This window comes from Loxodonta africana, chromosome 3, assembly GCF_030014295.1.
Source record: "Loxodonta africana isolate mLoxAfr1 chromosome 3, mLoxAfr1.hap2, whole genome shotgun sequence".
NCBI lineage: Eukaryota > Metazoa > Chordata > Mammalia > Proboscidea > Elephantidae > Loxodonta > Loxodonta africana.
In genome coordinates, this window is record NC_087344.1 from 156,854,776 (window position 1) to 156,868,868 (window position 14,093).

General features: G+C 38.9%; 1 protein-coding gene across 2 annotated transcripts in view; it reads left to right on the forward strand.

Moving 5' to 3' along the window:
* SPAG17 (sperm associated antigen 17) overlaps window positions 1-14,093 on the forward strand; it is a 259,459-nt gene that overhangs the window by 79,841 nt on the left and 165,525 nt on the right. For both annotated transcript variants that reach the window (XM_064282366.1, XM_003409619.4), the window contains exons 5-7: window positions 9,477-9,672; window positions 11,179-11,373; window positions 13,099-13,280. In XM_064282366.1, the coding sequence (XP_064138436.1) occupies window positions 9,477-9,672; window positions 11,179-11,373; window positions 13,099-13,280 (573 nt within the window). The remainder of the gene's footprint in view (window positions 1-9,476; window positions 9,673-11,178; window positions 11,374-13,098; window positions 13,281-14,093) is intronic.

Sequence of the window (14,093 nt, forward strand, 5' to 3'; positions counted from 1 at the left end):
TTTTTAGTGCATAATTTCTTCCATTAGCTTTAGCTACTTGATGTTCAAGAGCAAGTTTGCAACTTGCTGCAACTTGCTCTTCCTTAGCATAAACTCATAGAAATGGATTAATAGGGCCCAAACATGTTCCAATAAGCTTGTGTTTCCTGGAGTATGTTCTGTGACTATTAGACTTGGGTCTCCATGAAAAAAAAAAATGGTCCCCTGGTCAAATGTACTTGGGAATCATTGTGCATTGTATACTCTTCTTGGAGATTTACAACACACCTTAGCTTATCAAAGACAGGGGAGTTTTGCAAAGAGAAACCTGTTTAATGTTTAACTTAACCTACTGTTTCCCATACTGCTTGACTCCATACATTTCCTTTTAGCCTATCTATTGGCCTCCCGCCATCTGGAATCAACAGAATAGACTGCTTTTGAGGTAGAATGATATCTTGAAAGAGAACTAGACTAGCACTCAGAAGACCTAGTTCCTCATACACCACATAATAATGGAGTAACCTTAGTCACTTAGCCTCCATGAACATGTTGTCTTATTTATATTCACAATAATTGTGATACTCTTACGGTAGATCATATATGAAACACAAAGTTCTACACAAATATGTAGATGCCTTATTATTTATAAGAAAAAAATGAAGTATACTTATTTATCATCAATTTTACCATTTTCCCTCTCATTGTCAGAAATAGCAGAATGAATGCCTATCAATTATATCTGAAGTTTGATATCAAGAAGTCATTTAGAAATAAAATAAGACCTGAAATTATTTGAGGTATGAATAATTAGATTGTATGGTTATAGAAAGGGAGAATTTTGTGGTTTTCCCATTTAAAAATGAGAATTTGAGATTAATGATTCTAGGTAACTGTCACTTGATACTCAATTGAAAATGTGAAATGCTGACCCCCACATCTGCTTTGTGACTTAACTGTTTAAGAAATCTCAGTGCCTACTCAAAGATTTCTCACAGTAGGAGGCATCCAGATGTTTGCTGTACACACTGTATTTTAAAGAAAATGCACTCGGTAACAAACTCGACTCTCATATGCTGAGGAACATGTGTTCCCCAAACATGGTGGAGAGAAGGGCCTTTTGGATGCAACCCTCCAACATTCTTGCCTTCAACTGGCAAGAATTCTTTCTGTTTTTTTTTTTGGTTTTGAGCAACTGGCAGGAATTTCTTTTTCTTTTCTTTTTTTTTTAGGTTTTGAGTAGATGACTGTAATATGGGAACACACATGCTATGTTATGTAAAAGCAAGAAAGACTAAAGAAAGAGTTTGTGTGAACAAAGTTTAGTTGATGATTGTTTTAGTCATCTAGTCCTGCTAAAACAGAAATACCATAAGTGGATGGTTTTAACAAGGAGAGACTTATTTCCTCATAGTAAAGTAGGCTAAAAGCCCAAATTCAGGGTGTTGGCTCCAGGGGAAGGCTTTCTCTCTCTGTTGGCTCTGGAGGAAGGTCTTTGTTCTCGATCTTCCCCTGGTCAAGGAGCTTCTCAGGCGCAGGGACCCCTGGTCCAAAGGATGAGCTCTGCTCCCAGTGCTGCTTTCTTGGTGGTATGAGGTCCCAAACTCTCTGCTTGCTTCCCTTTCCTTTTATCTCTTGAGATAAAAGTTGGTGCAGCCCACATCCTAAGGAAACTTCCTTTACATTGGATCAGGGATGTGACCTGGTAAGGGTATTACAATCCCACCCTAACCCTCTTTAACATAAAATTACAATCGCAAAATGGAGGACAACCACAGAATACTGGGAAGCATGGCCTAACCAAGTTGATACACACATTTTTGGGGGAACATAATTCAATCCATAACTATGATTTAGGAGAGGGTCAACTTTGCTGAATTCTCAGCTAATCTGGTCAACCCCACACCCACCCACCAATCTCAAGACTAAACCCATGTTTGGGAATGTAAGTGAATAGAGGGGAAGGAAAGAAGAGATAGAAGGCAATTTTCCTATGATTGAGACTTGGTAGAAAAAGATGTTTCACCTTTGGGCCAGGATAGAATTCTGGGGACCAACCAGCCAATCACTGTCTACAACCAGAGGGACAAAGAGACTGTCCTGGTACAGCCTGAGTATGGAGGGTCAAGGAAGTGGGAAACAGACCATATACTGAAGTCATCGTGGGGGAACAGAAGGACTGGGTAGGGGAAGGAGCATATTCAGAGATCCACCAAGGCCTTCTCTGGACCTGGAGCTTCTCTTTGTGGTGTGGTTTCCCTGCACCAGAGAATTCTCTCTCTACCCCCAAAATTCTTCACATAGTAGTACTTCCTGAAATTCTACCAATTCTACAAAATACAGTAGTGTTATATGGGAAATGCAAGACACTAAGCTATATATAGAGAAAAATTATATAAAAATACTTTGAAAAAATGCACTGTTTTCTTCTTCACCCAATTTCTCTAGGTGGTGGAGTTGTGGTAACTTTTTTAAGTTTTTAAAATATTTTTTCTAATTTTTTTCAACAGTAATTATTATGATGATGATCATAAAAATTACTTAAAGAAATAAGTCGGGATGTTTAAGGGTCCTCTTTAAAAGGGAGGTAGAGATTGATCATTTCAATGTGAATAGAAATTAGTTTAAAAGATTTTTTCTCCAGTGTCCCAAGTTTGGCCTCTCTAAGGGAATGCAAAGACAAAAAGAAAGAGAGAAAGGACTTATTTTGTGAGGAAGGCATGATGTAGGAAGAGTAGCTGAGGGAGGTGGAGCACTATGGAGAAACAAGAGAGTGATCAGCAAGTATGATTTGGCCCTTGGAAAGACAGAGTAGAAGAAGGATAAACAGGCCTGGGAAAGAAGTTGGAACAGTGTCAAAGACTGAAACTAGAAGGCAAACCATAGAAAGAAAATGAGTTTAGTGTTTGGAGTCAAACCAGCTTATGTTGAAACCCTGACTCTACCTTTGCAGAGTGTCTTTGGGCAAGCTGGGTGTCTTAATGTATACAATAGGAATAACATTTGCCATTTTTCAGGTTGCTTTTTAAGATCAAATTAAAGAAGATGATGTCCAGAAAGCATCAGTCCTACTGCAGAGCTTATCTCTGCTATCAGAATTTGCCACTTACTTTGAAATTTTGGTTTTGTACAGCTCTGCTCGCTCTTGGATGCCAAGAAACATCACAGGAGAAAGGGCTCAGGGAGTTCCTGCCCTTATAGAACTTTAACCTTTGCAAAGAGGCTGAAAAGGAATGAGAATTACGTGGTTGTACAGACTTTCATATCCTGCTTAGATAAGTCTGTAGGATGAGTTGACTCCCTTATGGTCTTACAAAAAAAATTTTTTTTTTTTTTAATTTTAGCAAATATTTATAGAATGACTGATGGAATAAAAGGATGGATGTATAAATGAATAAGTTCTTATTCTTGCTGATGAACTTTAGAATAATTTAAGTTAAAATGGCTTCTTCTCTTGAGCTCAAAAGATCATCCTTAGATTTTATTTAACATTGAAGTTGTGGAAGTTACTTGTGGATTTTGAGGCCAAGTTGAGTTTCTCTGTGGCAAGGCTAGGAGCTGCACAGGGTATTTCACTTTAGTGAACTTGCCGTGATCCAAGGCATGGCTGTTAGAGTGCCCTGTATGATTTTCAGTTTCCTCGTTTGAAAAAGGAGAATCACGTTCTACCATTTGTAGTTGTTGTGAAGACTTCATGAGATATAAACCAAACCAAACCCATGGCCATCAAGTTGTTTCTGACTCATAGTGACCCTATAGGACAGGGTGGAACTGCCCCATAAGGTTTCCAAGGAGCGACGGTGGATTCAAACTGCCACCCTTTAGTTAGCAGACAAACGCTTAACCACTGCACCACCAGAACTCCTCATGAGATAAAATAGCTAGTATATAGTAAGAACTCAATAAGTAGAAACTGTGATGTTGAAGATTGTTGATGATGATGATGATGACAACAATGACAGTGATGATTAGAATAGCTGTTTGCTAATTCACTACTGTGAATATTACTGTCAATTTTACATAACTGACATATTAGCCATAACTGAATATTTTCTCCCTATAAACAAACTGTACATAGGAAGTAAAATTATCAGAAAGTTATGTAGAGAACCTCAAGACTAAACTAGGGGTGTTAGTTCATGGTTTGCTGTTCTGATAACCTGATGCAGCCACCTGGCCACAGGAATATACTTTTCAGGCTTCCCAGACCCTCCTTTCAATCCACCAAGACAATATTGAATGTGCACTGCCGTTCTCGGTCTCTCTGACTTCTTTTTTTTTTTTTTTTTTTAATTGATAGTCAGTCATCTTTCTACTAGCCTCTAGTTCTCTAATGGTCAGTTCCTCCATTTCACCTCAGGTACTCACTCCCATGGCTGCAACTTGAAACTTGTTATTACCAAAGCCCCCATCAGCTCCAAAATCTTGAGATGCCACATTTCTCTAATCTTGGCAATTTCTTATCCTTACCTCTTGGGTATGATCCAATATTCCCCCACAAAATATTTTCAGCTACATCGTAACCTCCTTTCTATGGATCCTACTGGATCTATGGATCCATTGTCCCCTCCTGCTATTGGTTTTATTTTAAGATTCACAGTCTCATAATTTCCAATAAGCTGTTAACACTGGCAGAGTCCTTCCATATTTCTATGGTATGCTTGCTCTCCCACTCTCTGAAATGACTGCATTTTCTTGTTTATTCAAACCTCTTACCTAACCATCCTAAGCTGATGACTTTGCCTCATAGAGTCACTTCAGAAAATTTAAATACTTCCTCAACATTCTCAACATCATGAAAGTCACTCCTTTTCTTGTATCTGCTCCCAGCCACCCTTCCTCTCCTTGCTCTTATTAAACTGAGAAAATGTCTCCTCTATCAAAAACCGGTCACTGACACATGCTCTTGATCTTTCCCCATCTTCCCTCCCCAAAGTCTTTAGTCTCTCCCATGCCTTCATTGTCTCCTTCTCTCCTGGATTATTCCATCAGCCTCAAAAGACAACATCACCTAACTTTACATACATACAGATAGGCCTTAACCACACACTGCCTCACATCCACTGAAGAACTCAGAGCTCTGCTTCCCCTTCACAGCCAAACTTCTCAAAACAGTTGTCCACACAAGTGGTTCCTATCATTATATCCCATTTTCTCATCAGCTCACTTCAGACTTGCTTCTGCCCCCACCTTAACTGTTCTTGGCATTGTTACCTACAACTTTCAGTGCTTGTTTTTGCCCTTTTCAGCCCCTAGTTCTGTGGCTTTACACTCTATCTTACCTTTTTGGCCTCGTTCTGTGGCTTTACACTCTATCTTACCTTTTTGGCCTCTCTTTCTCTTTTGCTGGAATCTCTTCCTATACCTAACTGGTAAATGTTGGATTTCCCCAGGGCTTGATCCCAGCCTAAATTCTCATATTTCTCAAGAACTCTTACCCAAGGTGAGTGCTTCTCTTTACATGCAATTAATTAATATTTTATGTTACCCACATCTGAATTTGTAACTCCAGCGAAATACCTCTTCTGAGAAGAAAATATATGTATTCGACTGCCTTCTTGACATCTCATGAGAATCTCAAATTTAACATGACCACTCTTAATAGTCCACCTACTTAAGTAAAAAAATTTCTGTTTTTATTACTTGTTTTTATTGTGCTTTAGATGAAGGTTTACAGAGCAAATTAGTTTCTCATTGAGCAAATAATACACATACTGTTTTGTGACATTTGTTGTCAACCCTGTGATGTGTCAACACTCTCCTCTTCTCAGTCTTGGGTTTCCCATTTCCATTCATCCAGCTTTCCTGTCCCCTCCTGCCTTCTTGTCCTTCCCCCTGGCCTGGTGTACCCACTTAGTCTCGTATATATGGTTGAACTACATGTGTTATTATTTGTTTTATAGGCTTGTCTAATCTTTGGCTGAAGGGTGAACTTCAGGAGTGACCTCAGTACTGAGTTAAAAGGGTGTCCAGGGGCCGTACTCTCAGGGTTTCTCCAGTCTTTGTCAGACCAGCAAGTCTGGTCTTTTTTTGTGAGTTTGAATTTTGCTCTACATTTTTCTCCAGCTCTGTCTGGGACCCTCTATTGTGATTCCTGCCAGAGCAGTCAGTGGTGGTAGCTGGGCACCATCTATTTGTGCTAGACTCAGTCTGGTGGAGGCTGTAGTAGTTGTGGTCCATTAGTCTTTTGGACTAATCTTTCCCTTGTGTCTTTGGTTTTCTTCATTCTCCCCTGCTCCAGATGGAGTGGGACCAGTGGAAAATCATTTGCCTTTATCTCCATAAGTGGCATCATCAACCACCAGTTGTTCAAACTAAAATCCAGGGCATTATCTTTGATATTGCCTCCTTAATTCACTTCTTATATCTGATCTTTCAGCAACTCCTGCTGTTACAACCAGGGCTTCCAAGCAGTTCATTCCAGTTTGACCCTCTGCTGAGAATTTGCATTTCCACCCCAGTATACTGAAGCAGAATCTACATTTTAACAAGATCTCCAGGTGACTCTTATGTGCACACATGTATACTTATGTATTCTTATGTATACATAAGGATTACCTGGTGATCATGTCAAAATGTAGATTTTGGGATCTTGTTAAAATTTAGACATACTTTATGTATTCTTGCGTATACCTTGTTCTGTATACATAAGAATCACCTGGAGATCTTGTTAAAATGTAGGCTCTGATTCAGTATATCTGCGGTAGAAATGCAAAGTCTCAGCAGAGGGTCGAACAGGGGTGGGAGGAGGGTGGGGAATTGTTCTAAGCCCTGGTTTCAACATCCAACATACTTCTCAAGTCCTTTCATTTCTTTCCACTCTGTCAACACCTTAATCTGAGCCACTGTTAGCTCTTATCTGGACTATAGCTAGAATTTTCTTACTGGCTTTCTTGTTTCCAGTTTTGCAAGACTGTACTATCCCCCAACTTAAAACCCTTGAAGATCTTTCCATTGCATTTTTAGTAAAACGGAAACTTGTTTCCTCAGCCTCCAAATCCCTGGATGACCTGGTTTATGCCCTGCCTCCTCCACCTCATCTTGTATCACTCTCCTGCCCATTATTCTCCTCCTACACTCATATCCTTTCAGTTCCTTAAACATTCCAAGTTCCTCTATGCCTCGGGTCCTGCACATACACACTTCATTTTTGCCCTGCTTGTCAAATGGATGACTTCTCATCTTTCAGGTCTTCGTTCAAACGTCACCTTGTCAGACAGGCCTTCCATCACCAACCTATCTGGGGAGACCTCCACAACTGTGTTTCTATTATTACATTGTAATTTATCCTTACATCCATTAAAAATTTTAATTATATTTTTATCTTTTTGTTTATGTGGTTTTTATCTTTCTCTCCCAGCAGGCCATGAGCTCAAGGGGGCAGAGCCCAGCCCACATTATGCACTAACTTATACCTGGTACAGAGAGAAATACTGGGGCCTTTTCATAGTACTGCACCTTACCCTGTACTCTCCTCTCTGCCTCCACCCCAAGGCTGTGAGTGACACCTCCTGCTGATGTTCCCCTCTGTTGCTGAGGAAACCTGGCAAGGCAATTGAAGCTCTGAGAAATAGGCATTGAATGAACGAGTGAATAAATGAATACTGATATCCCACACATTTTCAGAACTTCTGTTCTCTCTAATACCCTATGGTTGAGATTATTCATTTGTGTCGCGGGGCTAAGCTACCAGAGACATTAGGGAAGTTTGGCAAGCTTGATTTTGACAATGTCCTCCTTCCCTTTTAACCCCTCTTTTGCAATCTGGCACAGAGCTATTGCCCTTAACCTCCACTTCCAACTTTTTTTTTTTTTTCCACTTCCAACTCAGGTACATATTCTTTTTATCTCCCCCTCCTTCCCCCCTCTCCACCTCAGCATTGCTAAGGTGTTCATTTTACCACTGGCATATTATCTGTCCACACTGAACTGCTCTTTCTTTTCTAGAACTGATGAGGTCCTTTCATGGTTCTGTGCCTGCTTCCACCCTACAACTGGGAGTGACACCTCTAGCCTCTGCTCATGTTTCCCTCTCCTGCTGAGGAATAGGTACTAGGGGTGGTGCAGGTTCATAACAGGGCTAGGTGCAGGTGGAGAATGCATGGGCACCACTGACACTAGCCCTGGGTGCCAAAGCAGAACTGAATTCTCCAGAGCTCTCAACATCCAGAGGCCACATGGAGTAGGAAAAATGTCCCTGTCTTCTCTGTGTTACACTCTGTTAGCTGGGTGCCAAAGCAATATGTCTTCTACTGGCCCCCTTAACATCTTAAAGCAGAGTTTTTCGAACTTAGATTTCACGACTTCAGGGAAAGAAGTAGGTATCCAAAATGTTGCTACAATAATTTGTTTAATTTTGTTTTGTTTTCTATTTTGTTGAGTATGGAAATAATAACAATATAGGCATGTTCTGGGTCTTCTGGATGGCCACCTTATGATCAAGTACTGCCCCATTATTTCAATCAACACAGCCTATTTGTATTTATAAATACACTGATCGAAAGCCTAATTACATTATGAAATACTGCACAAAGTTTTTGGCAATTGTTTGTAAAGAAAAATCTAATGGGAAATTAGGTATTTACAGCAATCTAAGTATCCTCCAGCGCAGTGAGTAGGGAACCCATGTTGCCAACTGATGTTTTGTGCCAGGCCCATCTTTGAATGCATTGACTAGCAACCATAGGTTATATCTGTGCATGTGTAAGTAGCATTATAACAAAAAGTTAGTGCTGGGTTTCCAAAATAATTTTTAACCTTTAAAAATGACCAGTGCATTACTCAACTATGGAAAACTTTATCATGGAGATTTTAGAGAAAACTGCTGCTCCTGTTTTCATTTTATTTTTAATCTTTGTTTTGTTTTTAATGAACAACCCCACCCATGTCTAAGACTCAGACAAGAATTCCCCAGGGTTAGGCCAAAAGATAAATCTCAATCCCTGACACCACAATGTATTCAGAATCATTCTCCCTCCTCTCTCCCCTTCCACCAAACAACTGAAGTGGTTTATTAGGCCACACTTAACTTTTCTTTGGAGTCCTGGTGGCATGGCGGTTAAGAGCTTGGCTGCTAACCAAAAGTCTGCAGTTTGAATCCACCAGCTGTTCCTTGGAAACCCTGTGGGGCAGTTCTACTCTGTCATATAGGACTGCTATGATTTGGAATTGACTTGTTGGCAACGGGTTTGTTTTTTTGTTTTGTTTTGTTTTAGGTAACTCTCCCTTAGGTTGAATTCTCTCCCAGAAGGCTCCTTATGTTAACAACCTCCTGGTACCCACCCCTCCAGTCCTCACGTACAAATGTAGGACAACTTGGGCTCAAACTGCAATCTCTGCTATCCTCACCCGGAGAATAATAAATGAAAAATGAGTGAATAAACAACTGATTGAGTGAAATATAGAAAGAATTAATCACTTGGCAGTAGAAAAGCCATTGCTTATTTGCTGCATAATTTGGAGAAAAAAAAAACAAAAAAATTATTTTCTCTTTCCAGGTGGTGGAAGACAGATTTAAGTTAGAAAAGGATAAAGGAAAAGGAAAATCTCCCAAAGAGAAGAAGGTCCCAAGTGCCAAGGCTGCCAAAGGAGGAGGAGGAAAGGGAAAGGATCAGCCTGAGGCAAATGCAACAGTGAAAAAGACCACTGAGTTAAAACGGAGGGGAGAAGAAGATGACACCAAAAGTTACATTGGTCAGTAAGATGCTTCCCATGTTGGTTACCTTTAACTTCTTGCTTTACGACCTATGAAATAACTTGGGAAATCATTCCAATAACTATGCTTAATTTTTTCCAGCCTTTTCACTCTGTGTAAAACCATAAATCTCTTACTGCCCATGACACCCTAATAGAAAAATATTTCTATTTGCAATTCTTTTATGCTTTCAACAAATATTTATTTAGCATGTGTCTTGCTAGGCACATTTACGTAGTGCAAATAAAGGAGGAAATAGCAAGTCAGTTGTGCCCCCAAGAAGCTTAGTATCTTGTTGGGGACATAAAAGAAATGTATGCATAATTAGAATACTAAGTAATTCTTGTCAGGAGAGAAATACAGATTCAGTGTAATAAAATCAGACCAACTCGTTTTGGGCTCATGCTGAACACATAGCTTCCTGACCCTAAATTTTCCCACTATCAATGTGTACTAGATAAAGTAACTAGAAATTTTTCCTTTTAGATTATTGATATAAAAACGATTCAACCTAGGCAGCTATAAGTAATTCATTGCCCCATCCCTTGAACCCAAATGGACTTGCCTGTTATTATCTGTATTGTATTTACATGAGATGGATTTTCACACCCTTTACCAATTGAATCCTCTCACATATCTCTGCTTTAAACCCACCGGACTTAGGAAGAGACATTATGGATTCATGGGTCATATCAGCACTGGTTTATTTAGAGATAAAAGACAAATCACTACAACTTTATGCCTTTGTCACACTGTTTATAAGGTGATCTTAACAGGATATTGTGAAATATAATGTTTTGATGTACTATCAATGTTGAAGTATAACTACAAGTAACCTTATTCTCATCCCCCAGAATATCACATTTTAAGTTAAATTCATGTTTTAATATTAATAAAACAGTATAGCCAGGGTAAAACAGGGGATAAAATTTTTAGGAAAGGGCACAATATAATTTTTTAAAATTTAATGCAATACAGACATAGTTGTTACATGAACTATACTCAGCACCCATACCTATTGACATAAACACGCAGTCTTTTTGTAGGGCACACGTCCATTTTCAATATTTCCCTGTCCTGTAAACGCCTCTATTTATAAAATACCACAAAGCTGCAGGTACTTGTAATTCAGGAGTAAAGCCAGATGTTGCTCAAAAAAGATTAGAACCAAAAAAAAAAAGTTGCAGCCTAAACTTTGACAAAGACCCAAGCGCACATTTTCCATGACCACAGGGCCCGTGTATGTTTGTCCTCCTATTACGCCTACATTTCATTTGCAAAAGTGATTTAACATTTTGTGCAAAGGCCACAGCCTTCTTACTGGAAGGGCAATAATGAAAAGCAGTCAACGTGACGGCATTCCAGCCAACTGGATGGTTTTTGGCAAGCCAGAGGGATTATAAATGCTTGCATAATGTATATAGCCATTGAACTGGCTAACTGGCTAAGTGTAACCTGTTCTCCTTTTAAATGATGACTGCTCTTCTGTATGGTATTTTGAACAGACGATGAGCCAGATGATGGTGCCCAGCATTACATTATAGTTGTGGGCTTCAACAATCCTCAACTCTTAGCAATTATGACTGAGCTTGGCATTCCCATAAGCAGCGTGATTAAAATATCTTCAGAGAATTATGAACCTCTGCAGACACACCTGGCAGCAGTTAGCCAGCAGCAGGAAGCTTTTCTTCAGCCAGAAGGTATGCAGTCTGCTATACAACTTACTGTTCTAAAGTTGAATCCTTCGATATTACCCACTATCTTTAAACTACAAATACTATTTTCTTCCAAAACATAGTCATATAATACACACATTATTAAATCCTTTCAAGACTTTGATTTGCTATTTATTCTGCTTGCACTAGCCAAGTGTTGTAAATTTTGCAAATTAAAATCATACTCTGTGCTTACTATGCCTGTGTAGCCACAGAGAACATAGACTGAAGGTCAGAAAGTTGGTTATCCAACTACATTTCTCAGGAACATTTGATCCATAGCTTTTATCTAGAGCATGGGCTGGATGGAGCAACTGTAGTTAATCTGTTCTTCCAGAAGCCACAGTCACCAAATGGCCCAACAGAGGTCAGAGCCTTGGATTCTTACCCTGCTCTAATGCAGGCTTATCTGTGATAAGTCAGAGAGAAGATTTTATCTTCCTTGCCTTAAACTAGCAAGTTGTGGGATGAAGTTCTGATCATGCTACCATTCAGCCCTTTTAAGCCTGGGGTCTTTATCTAAGGGAACTGTGCTAGACTCCTTCTGTGGGAAGGGAAGAAAATGCTACCGTATACTTTAGATAATAGAACTGGTATTCGGTGTAAACCTTTCCAACTAGAAGTCCAAGTTCTTTCTGCTGTATGTTGTCCCTTTAATTGTTATTTATTAATCATATCATTTGCATAGTGCTTTGTGACTTACACAGCCACATCCCCATTTTTTCAGTGGCTGTTCAAAGTTAGAAACTGCTATCCCTGATAATAATAATAGGTATCATTACTGGACATATGCCTTGGAAGTAGGCTCAATGCTAAGGGCTTTAAGTACATTGATTTGTGTAATTTTCACAACACTAGGAAATATTTCCATTTTGCCAAAAAGAATCTCAGCTTAGAGGCAGCTGTTATGTCAAAGATTTGGTATTCAAACCCAGCCTATTTCCAACTACCTCAAAGGACAGTTAAATTTTTAAATAATTTATTATTGAAGCCAGTGAGAAAATGCTGCCTAAGCTTCAAACATAGGCTCTCTATAAAAATATTTAATAAGTAAATATAAATGATAGACTTCACTTAAGAGTAATGAGATCTTAGTAGTAGAGTCTACTATTGAGATATAGATATGATAAATATAAATATTTCAGGCAGATTTGCATGTGTAGTTTTATAGAAGTCTGTTATTGTTTTATAGTCATAACCCAAATACCCAGAGAAGCCTATAGTTATTTTAATGTTACCAAAAGTTAACTGAAACATAAATGGTTGATTTAGTCTGTGTGAAGCCATTAGAAAAGAACTGGGTTAACTGCATGTCTCACAGTCATGTAGAAAACAGACGCTAAGATGGTCAAAAAGTGATATAGCAGAAAAACTGATCTACTGCCCTATGTAAATATAGTCTAAGACTGATGGGAATACTCAACATTTTTAACTCCCAAATTGTGTGACCTTGTCATAATTCTTCTGGGCCTCAACTATAAAATGAAGAGATGAGGCGAGCTCATATTTAATATCCATTCCCAAAGTAAAATCCTCTGATTTCAAAATTGTATAGTCCAGTTCCAAAAACTTCTCCAAGTTATGTCTCTTTATTTGCATTTTTTGGGTACTGTACAAACATCTTGCAATGCATATGACTGACCACGTCTACTCAAAGCAAAAATAAATTCACACTCTCATTTTTTAGTATAAATATGTTGATATTATTAGATATACAAGCTGAAAAATTGAAGAAAGAGAATACCGTAAAAGAACTTGAAATCTTCTGGAAGTACTTGGATCCAATCCTGAATAACGAGAAACCTGAAACGAATCTCTTCGATGTTGCCCGACTTGAATACACTGTCAAAGCAAGAGACTTTCCTTCAGACTGGGCAGACAGTGAGATGATGGTCAGTACACACGTTAGTGAGAGTGACTGGTTCCACCATGGCATGCTCTGGCTCTACTTACCACTTTCATTCATTCCACAGGTATTTTTTGAGCACTAACTACGGACAGAGGAGTCCTCGTGGTAGAGTAGTTAAGCACTTGGCTGCTAACCGAAAGGCTGCTCCACAGGAGGAAGACATGGCTGTCTGTTTCTGTAAAGATTACAGCCTTGAAAAATCTATGGGGCAGTTCTAATCTGTCTTATAGTGTTGCTATAAGTTGGGATCGACTCAATGGCAGTGGGTTTGGTTGTTTTTTTTTTTTTTTTTTTAACTATGGACAGGTGCTACACTTTTTATCTTTATGCTAGGCTCTTTTATCTTCAGAACAATGATAGCATTGAATACCCAGTGATGGGTTCAGCCTGATTCTTTAGCTATTAGGGCATGAGTTAGTGACAAAGAATAAGATAATGGTGAACCTTGTGCAGTGTGCTCTTTTAAAGAACTATCTATATGAGATCAATTTAACAACAGCAACTCAGAAGGTTGTATAGGAAGCTTAGGGGTCCCTGAGTTTATGTTAATGATAAAGGAATAATTCTGAAAAGGAGGATGAGAACGGCTGCACAACTTGAAGAATTAAATCAATGTCACTGAATTGTACATGTAGAAATGTTGAATTGGTGTGTGCTTTGCTGTGCATATTTCAACAAGAATAATAAAATAAATTAATAAAAGATATAGATGAAGATGCTGGATGGTAATTTTTTATTAATGACACATGGCTTTGTCTCATACCTAAACAATGTTCTAGTTGTGGTTAGGGTAATA